At 41.5% G+C, this 26603-nt stretch overlaps 1 protein-coding gene across 1 annotated transcript in view; it reads left to right on the forward strand.

Annotated features, from left to right (window-relative positions):
• tmeff1 (transmembrane protein with EGF like and two follistatin like domains 1) overlaps window positions 1-26603 on the forward strand; it is a 97723-nt gene that overhangs the window by 28364 nt on the left and 42756 nt on the right. The window contains exons 2-3 of the mRNA XM_022761875.1: window positions 17281-17390; window positions 23240-23369. Coding sequence (XP_022617596.1) covers window positions 17281-17390; window positions 23240-23369 — 240 coding nt within the window. The remainder of the gene's footprint in view (window positions 1-17280; window positions 17391-23239; window positions 23370-26603) is intronic.

The following is a 26603-nucleotide window of genomic DNA, read 5'->3' on the forward strand; positions in this document are numbered from 1 at the left end:
TCAAAGAGGCCACGCCCCCACTTATACATATCTTTAAGCCTTAATAAAATGTAAACAGGTGAGTTATATGAACAGTTGTCATGAAGGAGGAAATTAGCTCTAGAGATCAAAATTGATTTTTGTACCAGGCTGTAAACATTAGGGCCTAAGGATTATTTGTTGATCGATTAATCTATCAATTATTTTTTTGATTAATTAATTAATTCATTAATTAGATTAATTTTTTTATTACTCAATTAATATAACAACAAATTTACCCAAAATTTATTTTAAAGACTTGTCATTTATATTTCAATATTTTGTTTTATACCTTTGTGTTGGTCCTAATAAAATTGTAATTTTTAACAGTTTCACCAAGTGCTACACATATTTAGAATCAGCATAACCTCAGCTGATAATAAATGTCACTCAATAAAGACTCCAGTACAGTTTAATAGAGGTAAATAGCCCATAAAACAAAAAAAAATGTACCTTGAATTTGTCCCTATTTTAAAAACACTGTAAACCATAATAAAGAAGAAACAATTCAACACAGAAAATTGTATTTATTTGTTTGAGTTGTTCTAGAGGTGATTTGAAGTTTCTATCTTCATCTGTTCAGGAGATAAGCTCATTCTCTGGAGCAGTATTTATGGGAGTTTTTTGTCTGGTCCTTGAAAAATCAGCTCCAAGTCCTCCGCTGTATAAATATGTGACTGTCACATCCTTCTGTCTTTATTCTGCCACTTCAATAAACTCGAAACAACTTCTCCTCACTTTGATATCAGAGTAAAAAGGCACTGCTCCCATTCAGTCTGGGTATAAAACCAAGGATCTATACAGAAGATGCCGCATTACAGGCAGCACCAGTGGTATGAAATGGGACACAGTTCCGGTCTCCTAAGTGGGCGTTGTCCCTCAGCCCCTCCCTCAGGCCAAGGCAACTGGCATGAAATGTGACAGTAGCTAATATTAAAATCTCTCCCTGTCTAGACTTACCTCTCTGCATCCTTTGGGAAAGAAAAGAAAAGACAGATCTGTTTTTCTTGTTATTACAGCCTGTTGCTGCACAAAGCTCAGGCATATTAACACTAACTGATGGATTACTTGTCCCTGCCAAAAGAATACAACAATAGACGACACAACACGGATACAGTGCAAATCTGCGCCTTTTTTGCCTCTGTTTTCTTTATCTACTAACGACATCTGATCAGCCCAGTACAAAGTAATGTCAGTTTAATAGGCTAATAATCTGTTTTAGCAATTGTTAAGCAATGAAACAACTTTTATTTAAGTTTTAAAGTTTAATCCATGGTTTCACGTATAAGCAAGTCAATCCCAGAATAACTCTGGTCCATCTAAACATCTGGTTATCTGTTGGCAAACGATGTCGGCAGTTGACAGATCTCGTGAGAGTACGGCGCTGAGACAGAGGCAGGGCTCCAATAAAGTTCATTCTCTCCGGATCTGTTCGTCGGAAAAATGTCTTTTTGATGTCAGAATGTTCTGAAGACGTGTGGCTTGTGAAAGATGGATCCGATATTTATTTCGGTGCCTATGGAGCATATGAATCTGTCATAATGTGTGATCTCGTTCACTTCGCCCATTGGAATGAATCCGCTCAGACCTGCTGCTGGTCTCCTAAAGGGGCGGGGAGGTGGAGAAACCCACGTCACACAGATACAGGGAATAATCGGAAATGAAGAGTTTCAGTTTCTCTACCATCTCTGATAAAGCCAAGGCAGGCCAAGCCTCTGAATCAGACACTCTGATTGGCTGTGACCTCGCTCACTGGAGCCAATAGGAATGTCTGATTCAGTCACGTGACGCTAAATGTCACTGGCAAAGAATGCAGATCAGAATCAATCAATAAACACAGACAGAAAGCAACAATAAGCCAGAAAAACGGTAAAACTACTCCAAATATTTAGTAACTTTCAATGTTAGTGTCTCGATCTAAATCAGTGAAGACACATGGACGGTCAGGGGCATGATTGAAAGTTCCAGTCGTCTAGTTTAAGGAGAAGAAAACGGCATGCCTGTAGTAGGGATGGGTACAAGTAAACAGCTGGCGTTACATGCACCATGGCGGCCGAGACTAGGGCTAGAAAAAGACAACAATAGCGTGCAGTGCAAGACGTGGCGTTAAACTTGCTTATCATGTTCTCCGACAGCCAAACAGTAGGCCTGGTCGGGGAGGTCCGTGTCCGACTGGAAACACAAGCTTAACATTGACGCACAACAGAGAACGTAAAATTTGGAAGCGTATACGCTCCCACGGGCTTAAGAGGGTTAAAACAAACAAATATGACAAGAAAAGTGTGCACTGCAGGTTATTATTCACCTACAAAAAATAGTCCAGTCTTAACTGGTAATCTGTGTTTTACAGTCTAATATGAAGTCTGTCCAAAATAAAGCTCCGCTCCAAGTGCTCGAGCACGGCGGTAGTACTGCTGTGATAAGCCGTTTCTAATTTGCAGAACACCATGTTGTTCGGTCTCTGCTTAAAATACTCCCACACTTTAAATGATTGTGGGTGAGGGTTTTTCGCTTCAGCTTGCTCTTCGGTGGAGTCCATGCTCTGACTAGAGCAGCCATCTTACTTCCTCCCTGTCGCCCCAGCCCTAGTAAACATGTTCATTTCTTCTGTAAAGTTGGACATTTTAACATGGGAGTCTATGGGGATTGACTCACTGTTGGAGCCAGACTCTAGTGGTCATTAGAGGAGCTGCAGGTTTTGGTTCTTCACTGTTAACTTCACTTTCCAGCCACAGAGGTTGATGCTTGGTCTAAAGCAGTCCCAGTTACACCTACCCAGTTTTCAGTTAGTCCATCTGAATTCATCCTAATGTTGTTTTCAGAAGAGCAGTTTCTGAGCTGTGATGACTTTGAAAACCAGACTGAAAAATTTCAAAAGAACGATAAGATCTGAGAATAAACGTACTTTTTCCAGTATTTTGCCATAAAGGGTCGTGTGATAGCTGACTTTTGGGAAGCTACGATGAACATCGGAAAAATGCTCACTGAGTAAATCTGCACGCTGTTTCAGGATTCAGCACCGTCCTGTTTTACAACCTCAGCCTGCATCGTTGCTCTAGAGAAACATTTGTTCCCTGGATCAGCACATCTGTCCATACACATGATGAAGACAGTTGAACAGTGAAATGGACAGATGTGGATGTTTGTCACTGACAGCTGCAGCTGTTGAACTTGACTGGGCCTCATTCTCTATGAGGAGCTGTTAGTCCTGCTCTTTTCTAAACATGTGTTTTGGGGGAAGTGGCTGGTGGAGGTTTGGTCTGCAGAGACTGGTTTACCTTCCTGTCCTCAGTAAGAACCCTTTACTGTTGACAACACAGGACAAAAAGCTGCCTCCAATCACAGAGCACAGAGAATGAAAACGCCTGCAGTTCTTCCTCTGTGCTGCTTTTTGTGTTTAGTTTTTGGCCTGAGTGCTTTGGACTGTGTCGGTCTGGGGGTGGGGGGGGGGGGGGGGTGGCATCAGAGGAGAGGTTCAGAGACCTTCAAACGCAAGGAGCAGGTGGAGATTTCAAGGTACAGATGACTGAAGAAAAGACTCCGTCACCGTGACAAAGAAGCTAAAACTCTCCAACATTCACTGAGCTCAGAGTCACACCATCATCTGAATTTACTGCGCGCACCCCGACACACACACACACACCCACACACACGCACACTGTCTCTCTCTTTAATGAGCCTGCTGGAAAGCCATTTCATGGAGGCCTTTAGATAATAGGTGTCAGAGATCAAGTCATGATTCTTCCACTGTCCACACACACACACACACACACACACACACACACACACAGAGAGATTTTTATTTTTATTTAATGGCTCCTATAATGAATATATATAACATGAAATCCTCACGTCTCCATGGAAACACAGTAACTTTATGATTATATTTCACTCAGTGAAATTAAGAAATGTGTATTTTAAATAAGATCCTACTTCATAATTAACATCTGTCATGCAGCAGCGCTGTCTGTACGTCTCCTGTCAGGACTCAGAGATAACGTCTGGGATGTTTTCAGAGAACTTGTATTTAGTAGTTTTTCAGGTCATTTAAATGCACAAAGTGAAACAATCATTGTTGTTATGATTTTGTTGGAAGCATGTAACCTGTAACACGTAAAACAGACAGTAGAGATGTTTACTGGAGCTAGGCTAACAGTTAAAAAAAAAACAAAAAAAACAATGAGTCCAGCCACAGAAATGTTGAAAAATGAAACACACATGTACAGTACTCAGAGGGACTGTCTGACAGCCAGAAAAAAAATCTTTAAAATCTTCATATTGAAGCCAAATCTCAACCTGATCCCCATCCACTTCCTGCGTGTGGGTCCTGCTGCTTAGCCTTCCGTCGGGTTGAAACCAAATTGACTGAAAAATAAAGGGTGTGCTGCTGCTTTTACTGCTCATAACATGCACCTGTATAATGGCAGCGTAAGTCAGGCAGAGCAGAATGCCGCTTGCAAATAAAATATAGCCAGATTTATGGTTTAAAGTGCTTCACGTCTGCAAATTGCTTTTCCATTAACATTGACAACAACAATTTTTGCGACCAGTGAATCAGCGAAGAACATCAACAGCGTTTTGCTCCTTTCAGGATGTCTCTCTTCATTTCCCATGCACTTTTTATAAGTGCACCATTTTTAAAATGAAGCTTTAAAAGTATTAAACGGCTTTGGGGAGAATGTCTTGAATAAAACAGGAGTGAATAGAAGAAACATTTGACCAGTTCTCTCTGTGCTCGCTTGTTTTATTAATGCTGAAATGTTTATAATTAAAAACAATGACAGGAGCAACATCATCTGTGATCACTCAAACATTGTTTAGCATCTATATCAATAATTATGACGACTACAATTATCAGGATCGTAAATCAAAATGACTTAATGCAGTAAATGTTAAGGGTCCTATGTTGTGTAAAGGTAGATGTCCATGTGTTGTTTGATTATAAAGCAGGTCCAGGTTCTATAAGAATACTGTGAAAGTATCAAAGTGTTCAGTCACAGAGAAATGCTTGTGATGTCACAACAAAGCAGTCACTGCCCTCAGCCACAATCCAAACCCCGCCCACCTGGACCCACCATCCAGTCTTGCAGGATTTGGTTTCTCTGAGTGTTTACTCAGATGAAGAGAGGCTCAGAGCCTCCTCTCTTCTGATTGGCTCACCGATCTGTTCTTACTAGAGACATTTCTAAGTTTTGCTATCACTACATAGCCAATATTAGCAATAACAGCTATTGTTGTAGTTAAGATAAGATAAGAGGTTATAATACATCCTCTAAGCAGTTACTTCTTCAGAACAGAGTGGACACTGCAGTGACTCGTTATCGGAAGGTGGTGAGACGGGAGCTAGCTGGTTAGCATGCTAACTTCAGTAGAAGAAAAGACGTGATAGAAATAAGAGTTCACATTGGTGTTTGTTTCCACCTCTGGAGACAGCTGTTGATGAGTAAAAGAATGAAATTTGATGCTGAACTCACAACAATTCCTCTAGATTGGTAAGTAAACAGCTGCTAATGCTGTTAGCTATTTAGCTATAGCAAAAACTTACATATAGCCACTTTAAAACCACAAATATATCTTGTTATGGAGAAAATGGAGCTTTAAATCTCTGTAAAGCAGGATGATTCCAGTAGGAACATGAAGCTCTGTCGGATTCCTCGGCTAACACACTGCAGGTGAGCACCGCCAGCTGTGGGCTGTAAGGCGAATGAAATACTTCATTTCGTACATGCACTGAGCTGGAAAACGAGTCCAGCTTCAGTCTGCTTCAGTTAAGCTGTAGAAATACCTTAATGACAAAACAGGTTGGTTAGTTTCTGCTCTGTCTCCTCTGTGGTTGTAGGTTTGTTTGGAAAATATAAAGATTAGAAGCTGGGTACAATTCAAATTCTGAGACCAGAGCAGGTTTTTATAAAAACTCTGTTGTGTAAAGTGATGTTGCAAAAAAAAAAGAAAAAGAAAAAAGAAAGGCCATGATGTTCAACTAATAATTCAAAAGAGCACATGAAGATATTGGAAGGTCCAAATGATTAACTCCTGGGAAATGACTAGTGCACATGTAATATTAATTTATCAACTTGTCAAAGGATGTAGATCCATCAGGTGTTTTCCTTCTACAGTTTCCAGGGTGTGTGTGGATCTATGACAATATTTAAATAAAATCTGTAAACTCTTTGAAGCAGATATGAGGTTTAATTGTCTTGTTAGTGACAAACCAAACTGCCAGCAGGCCCGCGTGACCTGACTCGTGTTGGAGAGACATCCCTGGAGGTCAATTACTTCCTGCTTTGCCTTGGCGTCAGACTCCAGAATGAACCTGGAAGGAGTCTTTGGTGAACCCTCTGATCTGTTCGACATGAATAAAACATCAAAGCCGTTATCTCGCCGCTGCACTCTCGGCTTCACAGGTGAAGATTAATCTGCAGCAACAGCTGATGAAGCCAAACGAGCCAAGCGTCGGCCGGGCCTCCGGGCGACTCCATCTGCCTTCCAGGAAAAAACACAAAACTGGACAAATGAGTCGCAGTTACAGAGGAGGAGGGGGGGTGGGGTGAGGTGATAATTAGACAGCAGGTCTCTCTGCAGCAGCTGCTCAGTGTCACTGTTGGGTTTGAGGTTCAATTCCTTCCAACTTCATGTTTCATCTTATTTTTAAGTGGTCTGCTGAGGTTATTTCCATGACGATGAAAACATCAACACTTAAAGGATCCATAGGAGAAGGAGTGATCACAGTGTGATTGTGATAATCAGTCGCTCTGAGCCTCTCTTGTGATTGGCTGTTTTCTGAGTGATCCAATAAAAATAGAGCAGATTTCACATAAACACTCAGTTTGATGGTGGGTCCAGGTGGGCGGGGCTTGGGGCTTTGTTGTGACATCACAAAGTTCCAGAAGTCCTGACGGCTGGTTTTAAGGCTCAGTTTCTGAATACAGGCTGTGTGCATTTCTCTGTGGACTGAGGCTTTGATACTTTCACAGTATTAATATAGAACCTAGACCTGATCTATAATCAAACAACACATGGACATCTACCTTTAGACTATATGGGACCTTGTAAATATGTAGTACTTACATATAAAATGAAAGGAAAATAATGGAGGCTGTAGGTAAAATACATCCAAATATCTAACCAGCTGCAACCTGTGTTGGAAAACAGTAGGCAGCAGCTGGATCACCACTGTATGACTTACAGTATGGATGTTTACATCCTGTGTTGTTCTCCTTTGTTGCTTATAGCAACAAGGTTGAAGGTAGAGGAGGAGGAGGAGGGTGGAAGCAGGGATTCATGTTTTATTCAAACAGCCAAGGAGAACAGAGAAAAGCTCTTCACACAGGAACTCATCCAGCTGCTGCGGTCAGGAGGTTTAGAGCAGATCCAGGAACAGTGGTTAGTCTTTATTAGGCTAAACAGGCCTCACATCCATCATCACGTCACAGCACACCACCACTCCTCCTCTGTGGGACCCTACGCTTCACGTTTTACCCATGAAAACAGTGGAAATTCACAGAGTGGCCGTGTGAACAGTGATGGGCGTGGAGTGTTGTGTTACTGTTGTTTGTCACAGAACTGAGTTTTTGCTTTTTTTTCAAAACATCTGCTTCTCATCAGGCAGGGAAAAATGAAAAATACAATCTGTGCTACAGTGGAGACTTCAAACCAGACTCCAGGATTATTTTCTGCATTTTAACGGTTCTATCACGCGATGAGATGAACGATGTGACCTCCTCTCACTGAGACAGGCTGAAGAGATGATTTTCATGCTTGTGCCTTGAGGTTTGTGGAGAAGATTTAGTGTGTGAAATTTTAAAGGACATGGTTTTTTAAAGTTCCATATTTTCTACTCTGTGTTGATCCATAAGACGATATATTTGTGGTTTTAAGAACCAAAAACCATCTGAATGTAGTTTTACATCTCCTCTCTCTAGTAACAACAGTTCAGTGAGCCAATCAGAAGAGAGGAGGCTCTGAGCCTGATTGGCTGACTGTGTTCTGAGTGAGTCGATACAAATAAAGCAGATTTCAGCTAAACACTCAAAGAAACCAAATCCTGCAAGGTTTGCTGATGGGTCCAGCTGGGCGGGGCTTGGGGCATAACTGAGGGTAGTGACAGTTGTGACATCACAAAGTTCCAGAAGTCCTGGCGGCTGGTTTTAAGGCTCAGTTTCTGAATACAGGCTGTGTGCATTTCTCTGTGGACTGAGGCTTTGATACTTTCACAGTATTAATATAGAACCTAGACCTGCTTTATAATCAAACAACACATGGACATCTACCTTTAGACTATATGGAGCTTTAAGATTGTGATGAATCAACCTAGTTCATCAGAAAACGATGCAAAAATGCAACCATAAAGCAGCCCTGACATTTGGATCATTGCCCACCGTGGACTAATACAACACGAGATGTTAATGGGATGAACACCTTGGTGTAAACAGTAAATTGTGAACTGTCTGAGGGTATGTTTTACTGTCTAACCACACTTCCAGGCAAGTTGCTTCTAACTGCCTTTGTTCTTTCATTCTGATCTTTTTTTTTTGGAAGTCCTGATTTCGTAGTCGTCTCTTCCATTGATACCTGAAAACAACAGATACTAAAACTGCTGTACCATCTATTTCCTCCTTTTCCGACAGAGGAGATGGTGAATGTAGCCAAGTTACCTAACACCAAAAACTTTGCAGGATAACCAGAGACTGAAGCAGTTTCTCCTCCCTGATCTGACAAGCTGGTGAACAGGTGAATCATTCTCACAGCACCTTCAGTGGTCACTTTAATTTCATGCAAATACTCAGATTTTTACAAGCCACTTAGGAGACATGTTTCCCATGCATGACTGTCCAAACAGGCAGCTGAATATAGTATGTCCGTTTTCCAACATCTGTTTTTGATAGAATTTTTTTTTTTTTTTTAAAAAGTAGACTTTTTTAGAACAGGAAACTCTTTGACCCTCGTGCGGTTGGGGAAGTTTCCCTGTGAGACGAGAGTCCTCGTTGTGAATCCTTTTCTCAGTCAAACATGAAACATGCTGAGAAGTAAAAACAGAATCATTTCCTCTGACATTAACAGTTTTCAGACTTCAGTGTCTCTGAGCTCAACATCTGTCACAGCTGTGATTCTTGTCGTTTCAGCTGTAAAGATGTAGGAGACGCTGTGAACTGGATTTCACTTGTTGCAAATTTATTTCCTCCTCAGCAACAAAAAACGTCACAGCAGCCTTTCAGAAGGTCCTGCAGGTTGAACCAGGTTAATGAAACACTTTGAGCTCTGACTGACTAGCAACTTTAAAGTGACAGTTCGGGTTGTTTGACGTGGGGTTGTGTGAGGTACTTATCTGTAGTCAGTGTATTGGCTGCAGTAGATTCAAATCAGCTCCCTCTCAGTTTAGAGGAGCAGCAGCAGCACAGGTACAGAAGCTGAGTGATGAGCTGTGGACAAGGTCAGCAGAAAAAAACATGTTTTAGTTAAAAAAAAAAAAGAAGCTAATATCAGTTCAAATGCTGATTTATTTTGAATATTTTCACTTCTTCTGCACTACAGTCTGTGAACTGTTCAACTAACTGTTCAACTCACCTTTCTCACGCACAAGCACAACTCAGGTACGCACTGTATCACTCCGCAGATCAGCAGTTTGAATCAGACAGAACTAAGTGTAGGTGCACTTATACGTAGGAATACGATAGTTCAGAGGGTTTGTTAATAAGTAAAACTGTCCCAGGTGACATTCTTCTGCACAACCCCACCACAATACTACTCAAGTAGTAACCCTATTGGTTTTGGGGATGTTGGAGGAGTTAGGTGGTCCATGACTTTTATTTTAATAGTTAAGTCCTTGGTCTGAAAAAGTGTGAGAAACACTGCTGTAAGGCTACAAACAACCCATAATGCAACATTCTCTGCATGCAAGGCATGTTCAGTCTGTCTCTTTCACACAGCGCTGATGTTTCGACAAAAACTCAGTGACAAATAAATATTATGAAGATAAAACCCTGGAGGAAGTCATCCAGGACGTCACCTTAGACACCTTGTTAGTGTGTGTGTGTGTGTGTGTGTGTGTGTGTGTGTGTGTGTGTGTGTGTGTGTGTGTGTGTGTGTGTTTCGGCTCTTCCCCTGCAGCCTGTGAATGTTCAGCAGGTGTGAACGGTTCCCGTGTGCCGGCAGGTGGAGTCAGACTGTGGTTCAGATGGAGTAATTAGGCAGCATGGCAGTAGGCTCAGCTGAGAAACACCAGTAATATTAAGACAAAATGTTCTCACTGTGTTTAATGAGGTTTGAGGAGCAGCTCCGTCTTTTCCCTCTATATTTTGAAGAGCCAGTCCAACATGGGGTCTCTGAGTGTTGCTCATAACTTGTCATAGACATTGAATGTACATGCAGCTTCAACGCTGAAGGGAAATTTTAAAATCACAGACTCAGAACATTTGTGTCTTTGAGCAGGATGGGGATTTAAAGTCCCATCATGCATCAGTGATGTTGGTATTTTACATGAATGTCACGCCACCTCCCTCCCTCCCTCCTGCTTCATGTCTCTGCGAGGGATAAATTCACTGCTTTGAGAAAATCAAATCGATGCGGCACAGCAGTCCTTGAGAAGGTTTCACTCCTCTATGAAATGAAAACCTCACTGTGGAGATATCAGTGTGTGTGTGTGTGTGTATTGTCTCTTTTCAAACACCGACACTTTTGAGTTGATGTCAAACAGCTCAGGAATGATCTGTTGTCAGGAGCAGAGCGGAGGTGAATAAATGAGTGAGTGGGTATTTCCAGTGATGAGTCTTTGTTAAGTTTCCTGTGGGGCTGAGTGACATCTCAACCAAAAGCTGCAGTTCCTCTAATGACCACTAGAGTCTGGCTCCAACAGTGAGTCAATCCCCATAGACTCCCATGTTAAAATGTCCAACTTTACAGCAGAAATAAACATGTTTACAGCCTGGTACAAAAACAGTTTTGGTCTCTAGAGCTAATTTCCTCCTTCATGACAACTGCTTATACAACTCACCTGTTTACATTTTATTAAGGCTTAAAGTTATGGAGAATTGAGGGTGTGGCCTCTTTGAGTGACAAGTGGGTGAACATATGCACCAAAATATCAGCTCCACCCATGCCCCTCCTCCTTATCCATTTTTGAGTTAGCTGGACACTGCCAAGATGGCGACAGTGGAGCAGCTCACTCTGAGCTTCTAAACCACTCTTCAGAAACCTGTGGGTGACATCACAGGAACTATGTCCATCTTTATTTATAGACTGTGGTGTGGACTTGCTGCGGTTTACCAGTCTGTCGTGACTCCAACTTTTTTTTCATGTGTGCTCTTGGTAAACATTCAGCTGGTTTCTCTTTTGATAACCAGCTGTTCTCCCTGTGTGTATTTGTTTCTGATGCAGTATACAATAAAAATATTAACAGGAAATAACAATCAATACTGCAACAGTCAAAAAGATAAATATACATAGATACACATATTAAAAAAATTAAACTGAAAAAAACTATGTACAAAAGTGTTGACAAAACTCCTGCTGAGCAGGATGTGCAGAAGATCACAGTAGAGACAGTATGTGTTCTGTGCAGGGATAATACTCTGAGGTGTTACTGTAATGTGGTTGTTGATGGTTGATGAGGCCGGACGCAGAAGAAAAGGCAGGTGCTGGTCCATCACTGGGGAGGACTGGACTGGAATTCTGGTCCTGATACAGACAAACATGTGATAGGACAATTACTTCTTTATATTCAAACATGTTAGGTCTGTTGTGTGTGTATAATAAATTATCCCGCTGGTTCTGGATCAAACAGTCTCTTTGTCTCACTTGTAAAAGAAAAGTTACTGACGCATCAGGAGCAGGAACAGCCGCAGGAACAGACTAAATTCTGCTACATCGCTAAAACATCTGTCGACAACATCAATCATACATTTATGCCACTTGAAGTTTTTGTCATTTGCACTAATGATACTTTTCGCTACAGACCAACATTAGATGTTACTCAGCAGTCTAACAGAAAAGATGCAGCTCGGCATCAAACTGCATCTCTTTACCCGGAGCTGTCTCCAGCGGTGGGAAGCCACACCAGGATTCACCCGTGTTTTCTTCTTTGTCGGTGAATGTGGTTTCTTGTCGGAGCGATTCTTTGGGATGGAGATAAAGATCTCTTTCTAGGTGCTTCAGACATCTGTGCGTTTCTGTGATGTTCGTCGGGAGTTTTTTTTTTAGTCGGGAGCTGTAGCGTAACTTCAAGCTCAGGACGAAGCTCTTCTTCTTTGTGGGATTGAGGGCAGACTAGACGCTACACTGACTCACACAGCATCTAGTGTCATAAAGTGGTATTACAACACAGCCCGGGATGCTGCTAGTTGGTTAGCATGCTCATTTCAGTAGATATCTCTGAAATACAATAGATGGAGGTCTTGGTCTTGACATCATCACTATGGCTCCTTCACTATTGATAGTCTTAGTTCATTTTTTGAACATTTTAAACTAAAATTCTGGCCAGATCTTACACATTACACCTTTAAACGCACAGTCCGTAACCTCACTTACTTCACAAAAGACAGCGTTTGGTGATGTCATGAAGTAGCGTGGGATCATGGGAGTTGTTGTTTTCACAGCTATTGATTCTCCTGGTTTGGATTCCTTCAGTGTCAGTGGTTCAGGAGGTTTTTACCAGCAGCTAAATTATCCACAGAGTTCATCTCCTCTCCACAAAAAACACCAGCTATATAGTAGAAACACTGAATGAAACATGTTCACTTTAATAATCACTGATTCACTAACGCGCTTTGGTGAACACAGGACGTCTCCAGCAGCTGGGAGCTGAGCTGTCTAACATTTCCTCAGCTTGTTTCTCTGATAACTTCAGATCCAGACGTCCGACGACTAAAATCCTTCATCTGGTTCAAATATAGAGCTGAAAACCACCAGGGTGTAAAAAGTGTATGTGGCTTAAAACTAGATAAAAGTCAATGTTGAGCTTCTGTCAGACAAACACACTGAGCATAGAGGATGTGATGTCACTGAGAGGTGACCAAACAACATGTATCATTACCATGATTAAAGTCACAGATTTCTCTGGTTTGAGAATCGATGGAAACATTTGTGTTAATGTAAGAACACAACTCAACAACATATAGAACATAGGTCTATATGTTTTTAGACATTTAATAATGAGAAGTTACAGATTAGAACTTTAAATAAACTGAAGTTGAATCGTCTAAATCACCAGACATTTGAGCCAACATTCGCTCTACTCTAAAGCTGGAGTCTTGGATATCTGGCTTCTAACTACAACACGTGTTGCTTAGAAGTTGTTGATCAGTGACTCTGTAACTATCAGCTGATTGGTCCGTGATCACAGCTGACCTGTGAGTGAAAGCAGCAGAGAAACATCATCTGAAACAAAAGGTGTCAGAGCAGCAGACAGAAGATGAGGCATTGACGTCCGTTTCTCCTGGAGTTACAGCTGCAGTTGTGGGGAGGTGGGGGTTGGGGGTTGGGGGCCGGCTAGGTGGCCATGGTGACCGAGCCCGGGCTCAGGGGATCTAGGAGGTGGATCTGCCCGTGGGCGGCGGCGGCGGCAGCTGCCACGCTCCGTCAGCTTCTTTAGTTCTGCTCCGGTCCAAAAGAGGGAATTATGTGCATTTCAAATCCCTGTTTCTGTTGTAAAATGTATGAGGGCAAGGAACCTGAAAACAACAAGGCCGAGGTTGACTACCAACACACACACACATGTGCGAGCACACGCACACACACACACACACACACACACACACACACACACACACACACACACACAAAATAACAGAAAATATATCAGCAGCCAGCTTCTCATTCCTCAGATAAGGCATGCAGTGTTAAAACACACACACACACACACACACACACACACACACACACACACACACACACACACACACACACACGCACGCACATACTCTTTGGTCTGAACACAGCAGAGACTCTTTCATTTGCATGTCAGTCTGTCGCCAGCTGGAGGCTGCTTGTTGTTCAGCATAATCCTAAATTGTCTGGATATTAAAAATTTGGCTTTCTGAAAACTGAAAACAGGAAACAGAACACACTCGCCTCCCTGTCACACACACACACACACACACACACACACACACACACACACACATACACACACACACACACACACGCACACACACACGCACACATACAGTGTTTGTCGGCCTCCAGGCTCTGAGCTGCTGATGGATGTGGCTGCTGGTTGGACTTAATTAGCCATGAACAGCCTGTGGACCTGCACAGGACTGAAGACAAGGTTTCCGTAACACACATGGACCCAGTGACAAAAATTTAAACTGGGCTGAATCTGGTCACATCACTGCTGTGCATGTTCCAGGAGAGTGGCAACCTGAAGTGAAGCCAACACTCACACTAAAACAATGCTGCTGGGTTATAGGTTGGGTAGGTTTGACTTAACATTACATTAAGTATAGTGACCCAGCATGATCGGTTGAAGCCGCACCCCGAAAACGCAGGCTGCATCACTCTTCGCAGTCCACCATTTTTATGCAATTTAGGCCACCAAAGGAAAGACTGGTATGAGAAACATGAATTTGAAATCTTTTTTTTTTTTTTTTTCAACCCACTTTTAGGTAGCTTTAGTTCAACAAGATAGTCATTTGTACCCATTTTAGGGTAGAGAACATAACACAACCCTGCTTGGGACCCAGCACTGGGTTACCAAAATAACCAAAATTGAGTTACTTTCAACCCAGCAGTTTTAAAAGTGCTGAAGTTTTTAAAGCTGCAGTTCCTCTAATGACCACTAGAGCCTGGCTCCAACAGTCAGTCAATCCCCATAGACTCCCATGTTAAAATGAGTGACAGGAGAGTATGCTTGCCACCATGGGTGTAGTGCTATTTGTTTGTACCAGAGTACCAGAGCACACCTGTGACGCACAGTTAAGTTGCAGCTCGTTTCTAAGGTGATGTAACCACTGCTCCTACATAGATCACTCGACTATGATCACATTATCAAATGTAAGACTGACTTCATGAACATTTTCATCATGTTGAGAATATGATGCAGCATCAGACAAACATCCAGCTCAGTAATTTTAAATGATACCATGGATGTAGCAGGTTGTAATTAGCGTAGCATTAAGCAGCAGGTGAATGAACACAAGTAGTTTGTGTTTTGAATGATTTCATTCACTGACTTGTGTCTGCTATATGTACATATATTGAATTTCCATGTATGATATACATTTTTATTTTATATGTACATATATATATATAAATTATATAGGAAACCTATTAGAAAATGCAATTCCGTATATTGACATACCTAGCCTATACAAATACATACATTTATGTGCTTATATTGCAGCCATATGTTACATAAATATATATCCATCCCAGAGCCTGTCAGTATATGTTGATATTATATAAAGTCTGAGACTTTCCTAGAATGTGAAGTTAGACATGTTTAAAATTAATGAGAAATGAATAAGAAAAACATAAATAAACATATAGATTTTTAGCATGTATGTTGTTTTAATAAAATTGCATAAATAGATTAAATATAGAATGTTAACACATATTTTTAACATAGAACACTATGTGTGCTGTATAAAAATTCATCACACAGATATTTTTAATACATGTATAGATACAAATTTTACTATGGGCATTTCATATATGTTATATACTTATATCTTCATATATCCAGTGGATATATATATGTGATGATAATATATTCCCTTATAGGTGACATATCACTCTTGATATAGGGACATATAGGTCATATATTACATTTCTGTATGGGATGAACCTCTTAACAAATGGTGGTAACACTTTATTTTCCAGCTAATTTCCTGGAGGCTGTTCTTGGAAACATCCTTGTAATTAACAGCTAAATACCAGACAAATTATAGGAAAGTTTCCAGGAAATTAGCTGGAAAATACAGAATCCGTAAAAACGTTTTATCACTCCTCCTTCATGTGTTTTTGTCTCTTGCCCGTGGCTGGTTTCCCTTGTTTCCTCAGTCCTGGTTTCATAGTCTCCGAGCTGGAGGTTTAGATCTCGGTGTGTCCCCCTTTCAGGCGCCCAGCTTCAGGGTTTTTGCGGCAGGTTGTTACTGCGGCCGGCGGCAGCCATTTTTAGGACTAGGGGAGGTCTGCAAACAGTAATTACAGGCCATTACACGGCTCTTCTAAGTACACTCAGCTGTGGTCTGTGACACACACACACACACACACACACACACAGAAAGAGAGAGAGAGGCAGGAATCTGTGGCTTTTATCTCAAAGAAAATGTGGATAATTTAAGTTGGCTGCACATTTCTGAGTTGTGGAGACCTGTTATTATCAGACAAGACAGCAGTGTGTGTGTGTGTGTGTGTGTGTGTGTGTGTGTGTGTGTGTGTGTGTGTGTGTGTGTGTGTGTGTGTTTGTGTGTGTGTGTTTGTCCTCTAATCTACTTCCAGAAAAGAAAACGTTCTCCATGAGCTTTTAGTGAATAAATGTCAATAAGTCACATTATAACATTTTGTTAACTGATAAGTAATAAAACTGTAAAGAGCGCTCAGGAACTGACTCCGAAAGTTCAAGAGGAAACTTTGCTGAAGTTATGTCACATACAGAGTCAGATGAGATGATGGATCTCAGGTTCTCATTTCCCAGAGGCCATGTGTGACTGCTTTGTCCTGACGGCTGGTTTTAAGGCTCAGTTTCTGAATACAGGCTGTGTGCATTTCTCTGTGGACTGAGGCTTTGATACTTTCACAGTATTAATATAGAACCTAGACCTGCTTTATAATCACACTACACATGGACATCTACCTTAGACTATATGGAGCTTTAATGTAAAGTTAAATTTAGGACTGACACCTTGACTCCTTTTTTTTTCTTAACTCTGGAGCTGGAATCTGATGTTAAATCCTAATCTCATCTGGTTCTGCTACTAGAAGAAAACTGGACTCATTATCGACCTTCCCTCAGATCACAGATGTGTGTTCTCTCTGAGCTTACCTGTTATTTCCCTGGTGGAAACACAGCACGCACACTCACCTGTAGCCCAGGTGTCTGCTGTGTTTCTGTGACATGAGGCCTTATTGCTCTGTCTGATAAACAGTCATCTGCTCTGCACCAGTGTTTATTGTTCATAAACTCAGAAACCTGTCTGGGCCTGTGTTGAGAGTGAGCAGAGCGGGGACGTTAGGAGTCTGTCTGTCTGTCTGTCTGTCTGTCTGTCTGTCTGTCTGTCTGTGGTCTTCTCTAACCCACCCCCTTTACTCGTCTCTTTGTTGCAGATCTGTCAGAGAAGAAGAGCGACCTGAGGGTTTGCGATGACTCTACCTGTCGATTCGGAGGCGTCTGCAGGGACGACGGCGCTCAGCTCAAATGTGTCTGCCAGTTCCAGGTACATCAGATTACTTCCTCTTCCTCACTGCCTTTAAAACACAGTTTGTGACACCTTCATTCAATTCATGAAAACACAGTAGAATTGGCGGTGTGTTTTTCTGCAGCTAGACCACATCAGACCAGGTCTAGATGATCTGCGTTTTCACAGTTTATACAAGTTCAGTCTACATGTTATCGTGTTCAGGCTGAGTGTAAGTATAAATGTGAGGGTTTTTAAGCTGGAGCTGATCTGTAGTTGTCTGGATGGATCCCTTTCTTTCTTTCTTTCTTTCTTTCTTTCTTTCTTTCTTTCTTTCTGTCTTTCTGTCTTTCTGTCTTTCTTTCTTGTTGACAAACGTCACCACTGCCTGGATCATGCTCAAACAGTTTGTTTTGTGAATGAATAAAAGAAGGCGGAGTCAAAGGGAGGTGTTTGGGGTTCAGGACTTTGACTCTATAGAGACACAGAGTCCAGACAGGCTGGATGGACACTGATGGACACAGCAGTGCATCTTCTTAAAGACCATGTTGGCTCTGCTGTTGTACATAAGCTGTGTCTCAAGTCTGGAGTCGAACCGAAGTGAGATGGTCTGGTCTGCAGAGGATTTCCTGTTTATCCTCGGCTGTTTTGCAGTCCACCGTACTCTCTTTTTGAAAAGTGATTCATCTACGGTATGCAATGAAATTTGGGATAGGTTGCGCAACAAAACATCCACCTGTTGGAGCTTTTGTTGCCCGGGAAACAAATTCTGCATTTGAAGGAGCCTTGGAAATGGGACAGCCCTCATCATGGTCTTTAAATGCAGCCTCTGAAAGGAGATTTTTGTGAACAGTCAGTTCAGCATGTGATCCAGATGTTTGGGGGGGGGGGGGGTTAAAAGCTGATTGGCTAAAGGCACACTTCCTGTCTGGTATGATGTAGTCACACGTATAAACACACGCGCGTGAAGAGATTGACGCACTCAGGTGATATTTGCTCATTTACAACAATGAATCGTAACAATGTGTAAACACTTTGTGTTTTCTGCTACATGAAAGTAAAAGGCAGCTCAGAGCTGAAGGAGCCTCTTAATGCTGGAGACTAAATCTGAGTGTACATGCTGAGTCAGCAGTCTGCAGCACATTTATCCTCTGCGCTGCTAAAATAAGCTTGAAACATATTATGGTTTCTCTGCAGGTGTGTGTGTGTGTGTGTGTGTGTGCTGGAATGTAAATCACTCACAGTGTGTACATCACACACACCTTGACATGTGTGTGTTTTCATCTTTCTCGATGACAGAGTCTCATCAAAGTGATTTCAGAGTCTGATGGAGGTCTGCTCCTGCTCCTGATGGACCTCCTTCCATCTGCTCCGCCCGCCCACCTGCAGGCAGGGCAACACAGTCAGAATACCAAACATCCCCCAACTGACTGAAACTCATCACTCCCACTCTGTAGTCACTCATTTAAAGGACTAATCTGTTAAATTTCCATCGAAATAAACCGTCTGTGCTGGAAGCAGCAAGGATCCATCTATATCCTGATCATTAAAACTTTTCCATTTGCCTCTCTAAACAGAAGACGACGACTTTCAGTCAGCACAAACAAACAAAGAAACTCAGGCTGACTCAAAGTGTTGTTAATGAGCTCTGCTCTCTCCATCTGTCACTTAAGTTGAAGCCTCTTCGATCTTCACATCCTTGTTTTCCTGGACTGAATGTGGCAGAAGGTTCGTCTCACCGGATCTTAGGGTTCAGGTTTACTCTGTACTCTGATGTTCAGGTTCAAATTCCCAACTTATTCCATATCGTTTTAACTGTTTTACCAGAGGAACAGGTGGTACATCATCACAGCTCATTCTCCTTTTAAGTTGAGATTGAAATCAAACACAGCAGCAGGTCACCACACCAAAGCAGAGACATAATGATTAGGAGAGACGAAGCGACACTCTTTTGTAACAGGCTATTGACTGGGAGATACATTCTGATTGGATGCCCCACATTTTTACTTTCGGGAAATGAACTGCACTTACACAGCACTTTTGCCACACACTGAAGACACGGCCATCAGGAGCAATTGATGGTTCAGTATCTTGCCCAAGGACACCATGACGTGTGGGCTGGAGGAGCCGGGGATTGAACTGCTGACCTCCTGATTAGAGGACGACCGACTCTACCTCCTGAGCCTCAGCCGCCCCAAAGCAAGGGTCAAAATCGAAGCAGCAGCAGCAGCAGCAAAATGTTCTGACTTTTAGTCTATAATATAGACTCACTCCAAAACCACGGTGCCCTACATTTCCCTAATGATCCCATCAGGAGGACTCTTCACAGGCAGTAAACTGAACTTGTCAAGGCTTTGCCAAAGGGCCTCTGAGCAACACAGTTCCAGCAGAGAGCTGTACAGACTAAACTGATGCCGCTGTGTGAAACACATGACTTCATGTGATTGGCTGTTCTGAGAGACAGCAGCTGATCCTCGATGAACACCCTCACCTCAGATCGTGAACGCCACGCTCTGCAGCGTCTGATGAAACTGTTTGTTCTTCCTCTCACTGAGTCTAGAAGGCTGCCATATTTCTCTCTAATGTGACTGTAATTACAACAGAACAGTAGCAGGTGTGTGTGTGTGTGTGTGTGTGTGTGTGTGTGTGTGTGTGAGTGTGTGTGTTTGTGTGTTTGTGAAGGTCCAGTATTGTTCAGATCTCAGGATTTTGTACTCTGCTCTGCTTCTAGATAAACACTCTGTGAGCTTTTAGTGAGTAAATGTCAATAAGTCACATTACTACATTTTATTAAGTGATCAGTGATAAAACTGCAAAGAGCAATTTGACTCTGATGCAGACAATTGGTAGATGCTACAATTTACACATCCTCTAAACACCTCACATGTAGACTATCGTTCGACTGCAAGTTACAGATGTCCCACAAATGTCTCACATGCAGCTATTGGTAGACACTATAATTTACAAATGTCTCCTTAACTCCTCATATGCAGGATCTCGGTAGTTGGTACAATTTACAGATGCCTCTAAACGCCTCACATGCAGACTATTGGTAGACAGTACAATTTGCAGATGTCAACTTAATGCCTCACATACAGGCTTTTGGTAGATGGTTCAATTTACAGATGTCCCTGAAACACCTCACATGCACACTATCTGCATATGCTACAATTTACAGATGCCCTCTAAAAGCCTCATGCGCAGGCCATCATAGACTCTAGCTACAGCACACATCATCAGGGGCCCCACTAAGGGGGGTTTTGGAGCAGCAGCAGTATAGTGTCTGTATAGTGTCTTTAAGGGAGGTTTAAGGGGGTTTATAGTTGTCATTGCAAAATGTGCCAATATGAGGGGCCATCAGGGGCCCCTATTCTCCTTAGGGGCACCAAGAATTTGCCTGGTTTGCCTCTCCTGGTTTGTCTTTACTAACAAAAAATAACCAGGAGAGTAAAAAGGTTTGAGAAGAAATGCTTCATGAATCCAAAACGGAAGCAGCTGTCAGAACCACAGCAGCTCAGTGTTAACAGTGTTCACCTGCCACAGTCTGTGGGAGGAGTGAACACTGCAGGGAAGCACAAATATGTTATTACCATGTTGTCTCTGGCAAACTGATGTATATTTCACCAAACTGCTGACGGAGCGAATGGAGCAGCAGCCTGACAGGATGATGCTTCACTTCTTCATATCTAAGAAAAACATTCCCTCAGCTGGAGTTTGGATGTGAAGGAGACAAACCGCCAAAAACTGAGCACGAGCAGCTTTGAAGATAACAAGCGAACGGACGTCCTGCTGCTCGCCGACACTCTGATCCTGCCTCTGCTCCAGAACTTGCTCTTAGCACATGAATCTGTCCCTGCCTGCTCTGCAATCTGAATTCACCGACTGAATTTTTTTTTTTTTTTTTTTTTTATCATTAATGAACTTCTATGAAGCAGCAGCTGCTGCAGACGTAACTGGAGTCTATGTCTGTCATACAGAGTGTAAACCTTCACTGTGTGTTTGTGCAGCCTGTCACAGAGGTCACCGAGGTCGTCTCTGCAGGGGATCCCTGCTAAATGATTGATGGCTGTGAGTTAATAGAGTATGGATTGCTGAGCGCTGATATGTGTCCTTGGCAGCTGCAGCGCAGTCGGGTTAGTTTGTCCAAAGCTTCCTGCAGAATGAGAGAAACTGTTGATCGTGCTCTGGTTGTTGCAGGAGTCGCATCATATTTGATGCTCATTGATTTAAAGACGTCACATGTTACATAACTGACGGCTTGTTTCTGTGTTACCGACATTTCCTCTGTCACCAGCAGAGATGGAGACATTTATAACACCAGCTTCGTCCTCTTGCACCTTTTAACTTTCTCTGACATCATCCGTGGCTTTGTGGCTCCGCCCACTGAAGTTTGATTCAATAAAATACCTTGTTTCTGCCTTTAAAGTCCTGTTGTAAAGTCCTCAACCTCTGACCTCTGAAACAACAAAGTTTCTTTGCATGTGAGAAGATAAACTTTATTTAGAAACAAACTTTTTTTATTTGCACTTTTAAGTCATGTTTGTTTATTTTTTTCTTGTATATGAAAAGTAAAAAAGTCAAGATGACAACCTGTGAGGTTGTTGATTTGTTTCCGTAGCTGAGTGTTGATCTCTGTAGTGTCTTCGTGCAGCACTTCCTGCTGATCGCCTGTCAGTCAAAAAGCAGGGCTGTGACTGTGATGTCGCTGCAAGACTTTCTGGTGACGTTTATAGTCCAGACTGAAACGCTTCAACAACTGTTGGCTGGATTGTGATGAAATTAAGTTCAGATGTTCATGTTCACCTACAGACTGTAAATAAAAATGGATGTAGCCTTTGTGATGTCACCCGCAGGTTTCTGAAGAAACCACTGTAGCCATCTTGGCAGTGTCTGAATCCGCACCTAACTCTCAGCTAATCCAAAAATGGGCAAAGAGGTGGGGTGTGTGTGTAGCCAAGAAGCCATGAAGACTTCGGTTCATGCCGGCAAGCATATGTACACCCACCTGTCACTCAAAGAGGCCACGCCCTCAATTCTACATACTAATTGCCCTGGTTGGTCATCCAGCCTGGCGCATTACACAATTAGCATTAATCGGCTACAGTTGATATAATGTACCACCAGATATAATCCGTCACTCATTTTGAAGAGATAGTTTGGGTTATTTGATTTGGGGTTGTGTGAAGAAGTCATGCACTAGACTCAGATCAGCGCACTGCCAGTTAGGAAAGGCAGCAGGAAACACTAGCAGAGCGGTGTGCTGCTGTGGGCGGAGCCAGCAATTTTAGACTCGTTAAGAAGGTGCCCACTGAAGCAATCCAGTATCTTTTAAAATGTACGCTTCATGTAAAATATTGTCAGTGGTTCGTCTTCCTGTCAAAACAGCAATTTCCTTTGGCACTGCATTTTACAACCACTGAACTACCGTTACCCTATGCACAAGCGCACCTACAGAGCGCATTGTATTATGCCACTTTGTGATTCACTCAGCTGACCTGAAATAACTCAACTTTAGCTAAAGCGACTGTCCCAGAACTTTGTCTGTTTTCTCTACACTTAGACCAAATTACAGAAACTTCCTAGGAAGTTGTTTGGAGATTAGAGACTTTCAAAACAAAGGGTGACCGCCACCTTTTTCTCATCGTGTCATTTGCTCTAAAGGGAAATGTCAGGGAATAACTGGACAAAGAAGAATGAAACAATGTTCAGTATCAGCCTAATTTCAAATACTTGATTGAATTAACACATCGTGGTCAGTACTCTTAGCGTTCATGAGGCCCAGCTCTCTCAGCCACTGTGAGTGGTCATCATCAGGTCTGGAGTTGGAGAGTTGGAGAGCAGCGGTCACATTGAAACTTAATTAACATTTGATTGTGTTTGATTTCCAGTGCCACAAAAACTACATCCCTGTGTGTGGCTCGAACGGAGACACCTACCAGAACGAGTGCTACAGGCGACAGGCGTCCTGCAAACAGCAGAGACTCATCTCGCGGGTGTCTGACGGCCCCTGCTCCGCCGGTGAGTCTGCCAGGAAATACACAGGGTCAACCAGGGGGTGGGTGTGTGGAATAACAACTCTTCATTTATTCTTATCGACTAGTGAAAGAGTGTGTGAAGGACATCAGTCAGTGTTTTAAAGGTTTCAGTCATTTAAAATGTCCTTAAAGTGTCGTCAGAGGAAATAATTCATCCGCTGCCTCGTAAAAACAGACGTGACGTGTCTTCCTTTCTTCCATCAGTCATGTTCCTGCAGCTGGTTCCTTCGTCGTCAAGTGATAGACATGGAATTATAAAAGAAAACTGTTGACATGGAAATCTGACAGTTCAGCCAAATAAAATCAAACAAAAACACTCACAGTGGAAATTTTACCTGCTTCTATTTAATGCTTAATAACTTCTAATGGAAACATCATAAAGCCACGTTTAATGATTTGAACTGTAGAAGATACTGGTGCCATTAAATTTAACAATTCCTTTTAAATTAGGCTACTTAAAAAAACATTATTATAGTTATTATTATTGTTATTATTATTATTTATTTGTACGATATTAAATGTTTATTTGGTTGGAGGGCAACTGGGGGATATTATGGTGTAAAAACAAAAATGTGAATCTGTGATATTGTATGTGCAGGTTGTTTTATAAGAATATAATTAGAATATTATTATTATAGTTATATTATCATATTATTATTATAATAAACAAATAACATAACATTTAAATTAATTTATTGATATTTATATTTATTTAAAATGTATATAATCATTATATATTTATTAAATGTTCTATATTTATTTTCATTTTAATGATATATTTGTTAATTTGTTAGTTGAGTTTAACTTAATAATTTAAATATAGGACATTTAGTACATCATTTTCCTTATTTATTTTTTTTTTACAGTGAACCTACTAAAATATGAATTTAAAAAAAATCTACACTTTCAGGTTATGTAAAAGTTTCTCAAATGCTCATTCAGTTTTATTAAAATGGAGGGAAATTGAAAGATTTTCATTAATTACAAAATAACACTTGGACTTATAAACTTAAAATTTCATATATTTGTAGTTTATAAGTTGCTACTGATTTTGAGACCTTTCAGCAACTTGTTTCACATGTAAACAAACTGTAGAACAAAACACTTCCAGAATGATCCACAGTGGTGGTGATATAGATTTTTAAAAGTATAACTTTACTTTAACTTTCTTAAGTTTGAAAATGACATGTGCAGTATTTATTATACTGTCGATTAACATAGGTCCTGGTCTGTAATATCCACTCCAATAGCAGTTATTTGTCTTCTTCCAGAAGCTCAAAAAGCAAATCTGTGACGCCTTGAATGCCACACCTCCAAAGTAAAAGATGACGTCATGTTCCTCAACAAATGTTCCTGATATCCAAAGTGACTGTCCGACAGCCTGGCCGGTGGTTGTTCATGCGATTAAGCAGGCATCATGACCCCCCCTTAAGCACCTCTTCAATTAGTCAGGGACCAATTCAGGCTTAATTCCTTCACTGTATTTATAGTGTCATATTTCAGGTGTGTGACTTCCATTCACCTCTATTGTGTTGTGGTGCAGACAGAAAAACCTGTGTTTTTGTACTTTGGGTGAACTACCGTTTTAAAGACATTTATACACAGGAGAACCTCTGTATCTTTCTCACCTCACATCCTCACAACCATCATCACCAGCAGACATCTTCAGCAACAACAGTAGTCCAGTGAATACTGTCTAGTTTCCATGGTTACAGAGCCAACAATCCAGCATGACTCTACAGGTGTTAAACTAAATATATGTTTGGGAACTGTGCTCATTTGGAGCCCACACCAACTCACTGTCTCTTCAGCAACGTTATACTGATCGTTTTCACCCAAAGCATGATGGGAACTGTAGTGCCACAGCTCTGACTGTATCATTTACACTGTGCAGCTTCATGTTAACTCACTCAGCTGATCGTCCTGTAATGTGACTGTAAGTTTCTCAATAATGTTTTTAATTGCACTCTACTGCAGCGTTCACCATCATATTTTTTATTGAACACCACACGCCAAGCCCCCAATCCCCCACTCTCTCTTTTCCCTAATGTTACCATCAGTCAGATTGATTTCAGAGAACGAGCCAGTTAATCAACTACAGATCAATTTCAATTAGGAGCCGCAGATTAGAACTGTTACAGTTTCTCTCTAAAAGCTGAGTGGTTCCCAAACCGCAGAGCTGGGACCCTCCAGAGTCCGTCAGAGGTTTCAGAAGGGACCCTAGTGAAATGAGGATTGGTTTAAAGGTCTCTGGCTCTGAGCCTCTCTTCTGATTGGCTGACTGTTTTCTGAGTGATCCAATAAGAATATAGCAGATTTCCGGTAAACACTCAATGAAACCAAATCCTGTAAGGTTGGATGGTGGGTCCAGGTGGGCGGGGCTTGGGGCTTTGTTGTGACAACAGAAAATTCCAGAAGTCTGCCTCAACCGGTTTGGTTATACTATATGGACCTTTAAAACTATCAAAAATAATAAAAGAAATATCCTCCTGACATAAATAGGGACTTTAAGCAGCGACGGTTGAAGTGAAGGTTTTGGCACCTGTATATATTCCGACGCGTTGCCATAGTAATGGAAATCAAAGATCACTAAGCAATATTTAACTCTAACAAAAGCTCCTTCACTACTTCAGGAAACTGAGGTCGCTCTGAACATTGTTGCAATATGTCTCTTAAAATGACCTGAGAGCTCTTGATATTTGCTTTAGAGACAATTTAATATGAAATGAGGAGTTTGTGTAAATCTGTTACTTCAGCACCACGGACAGCGTCATGGTTTCATGAATACACAGCACAGTTCGGTTGTGGCGTAGAAAGGGAGGATGAAGGTTACCAGTAGTAATTTGGTCTTTTTTTCTCAACAATGTTTATTAAACATTTTTCTTACACAGACAGACATGCACAACTAACAGCAAAGTGCCCCATCAGTCAAAACACACAAACTGGCACAAAAGAACAAAAATCACAAAGAACAACTTCTCAGACAAAACAACATAAATCCCAGATGCAAATTAAAATAAAAATTAAAGGTACTTCATCTTTAGCAACTTGAGCTCAGCATAACCGTGTTGCTGCAAGGTTTCAATCAACGAGTACTCATTCCTCCTCCTCGTCTGTGTCATGGTTTACCATGACGGACAATTTGTTTGGATTTTTTTATTTCCTGTTTTATTTTGTAGTCAGTTTACTTGTGTGTCTCTTGATGTTTGTACTTCCT

This window comes from Seriola dumerili, unplaced genomic scaffold (genome assembly GCF_002260705.1).
Source record: "Seriola dumerili isolate Sdu_G_001 unplaced genomic scaffold, Sdu_1.0 BDQW01000432.1, whole genome shotgun sequence".
In the NCBI taxonomy this organism is placed as follows: Eukaryota; Metazoa; Chordata; class Actinopteri; order Carangiformes; family Carangidae; genus Seriola; species Seriola dumerili.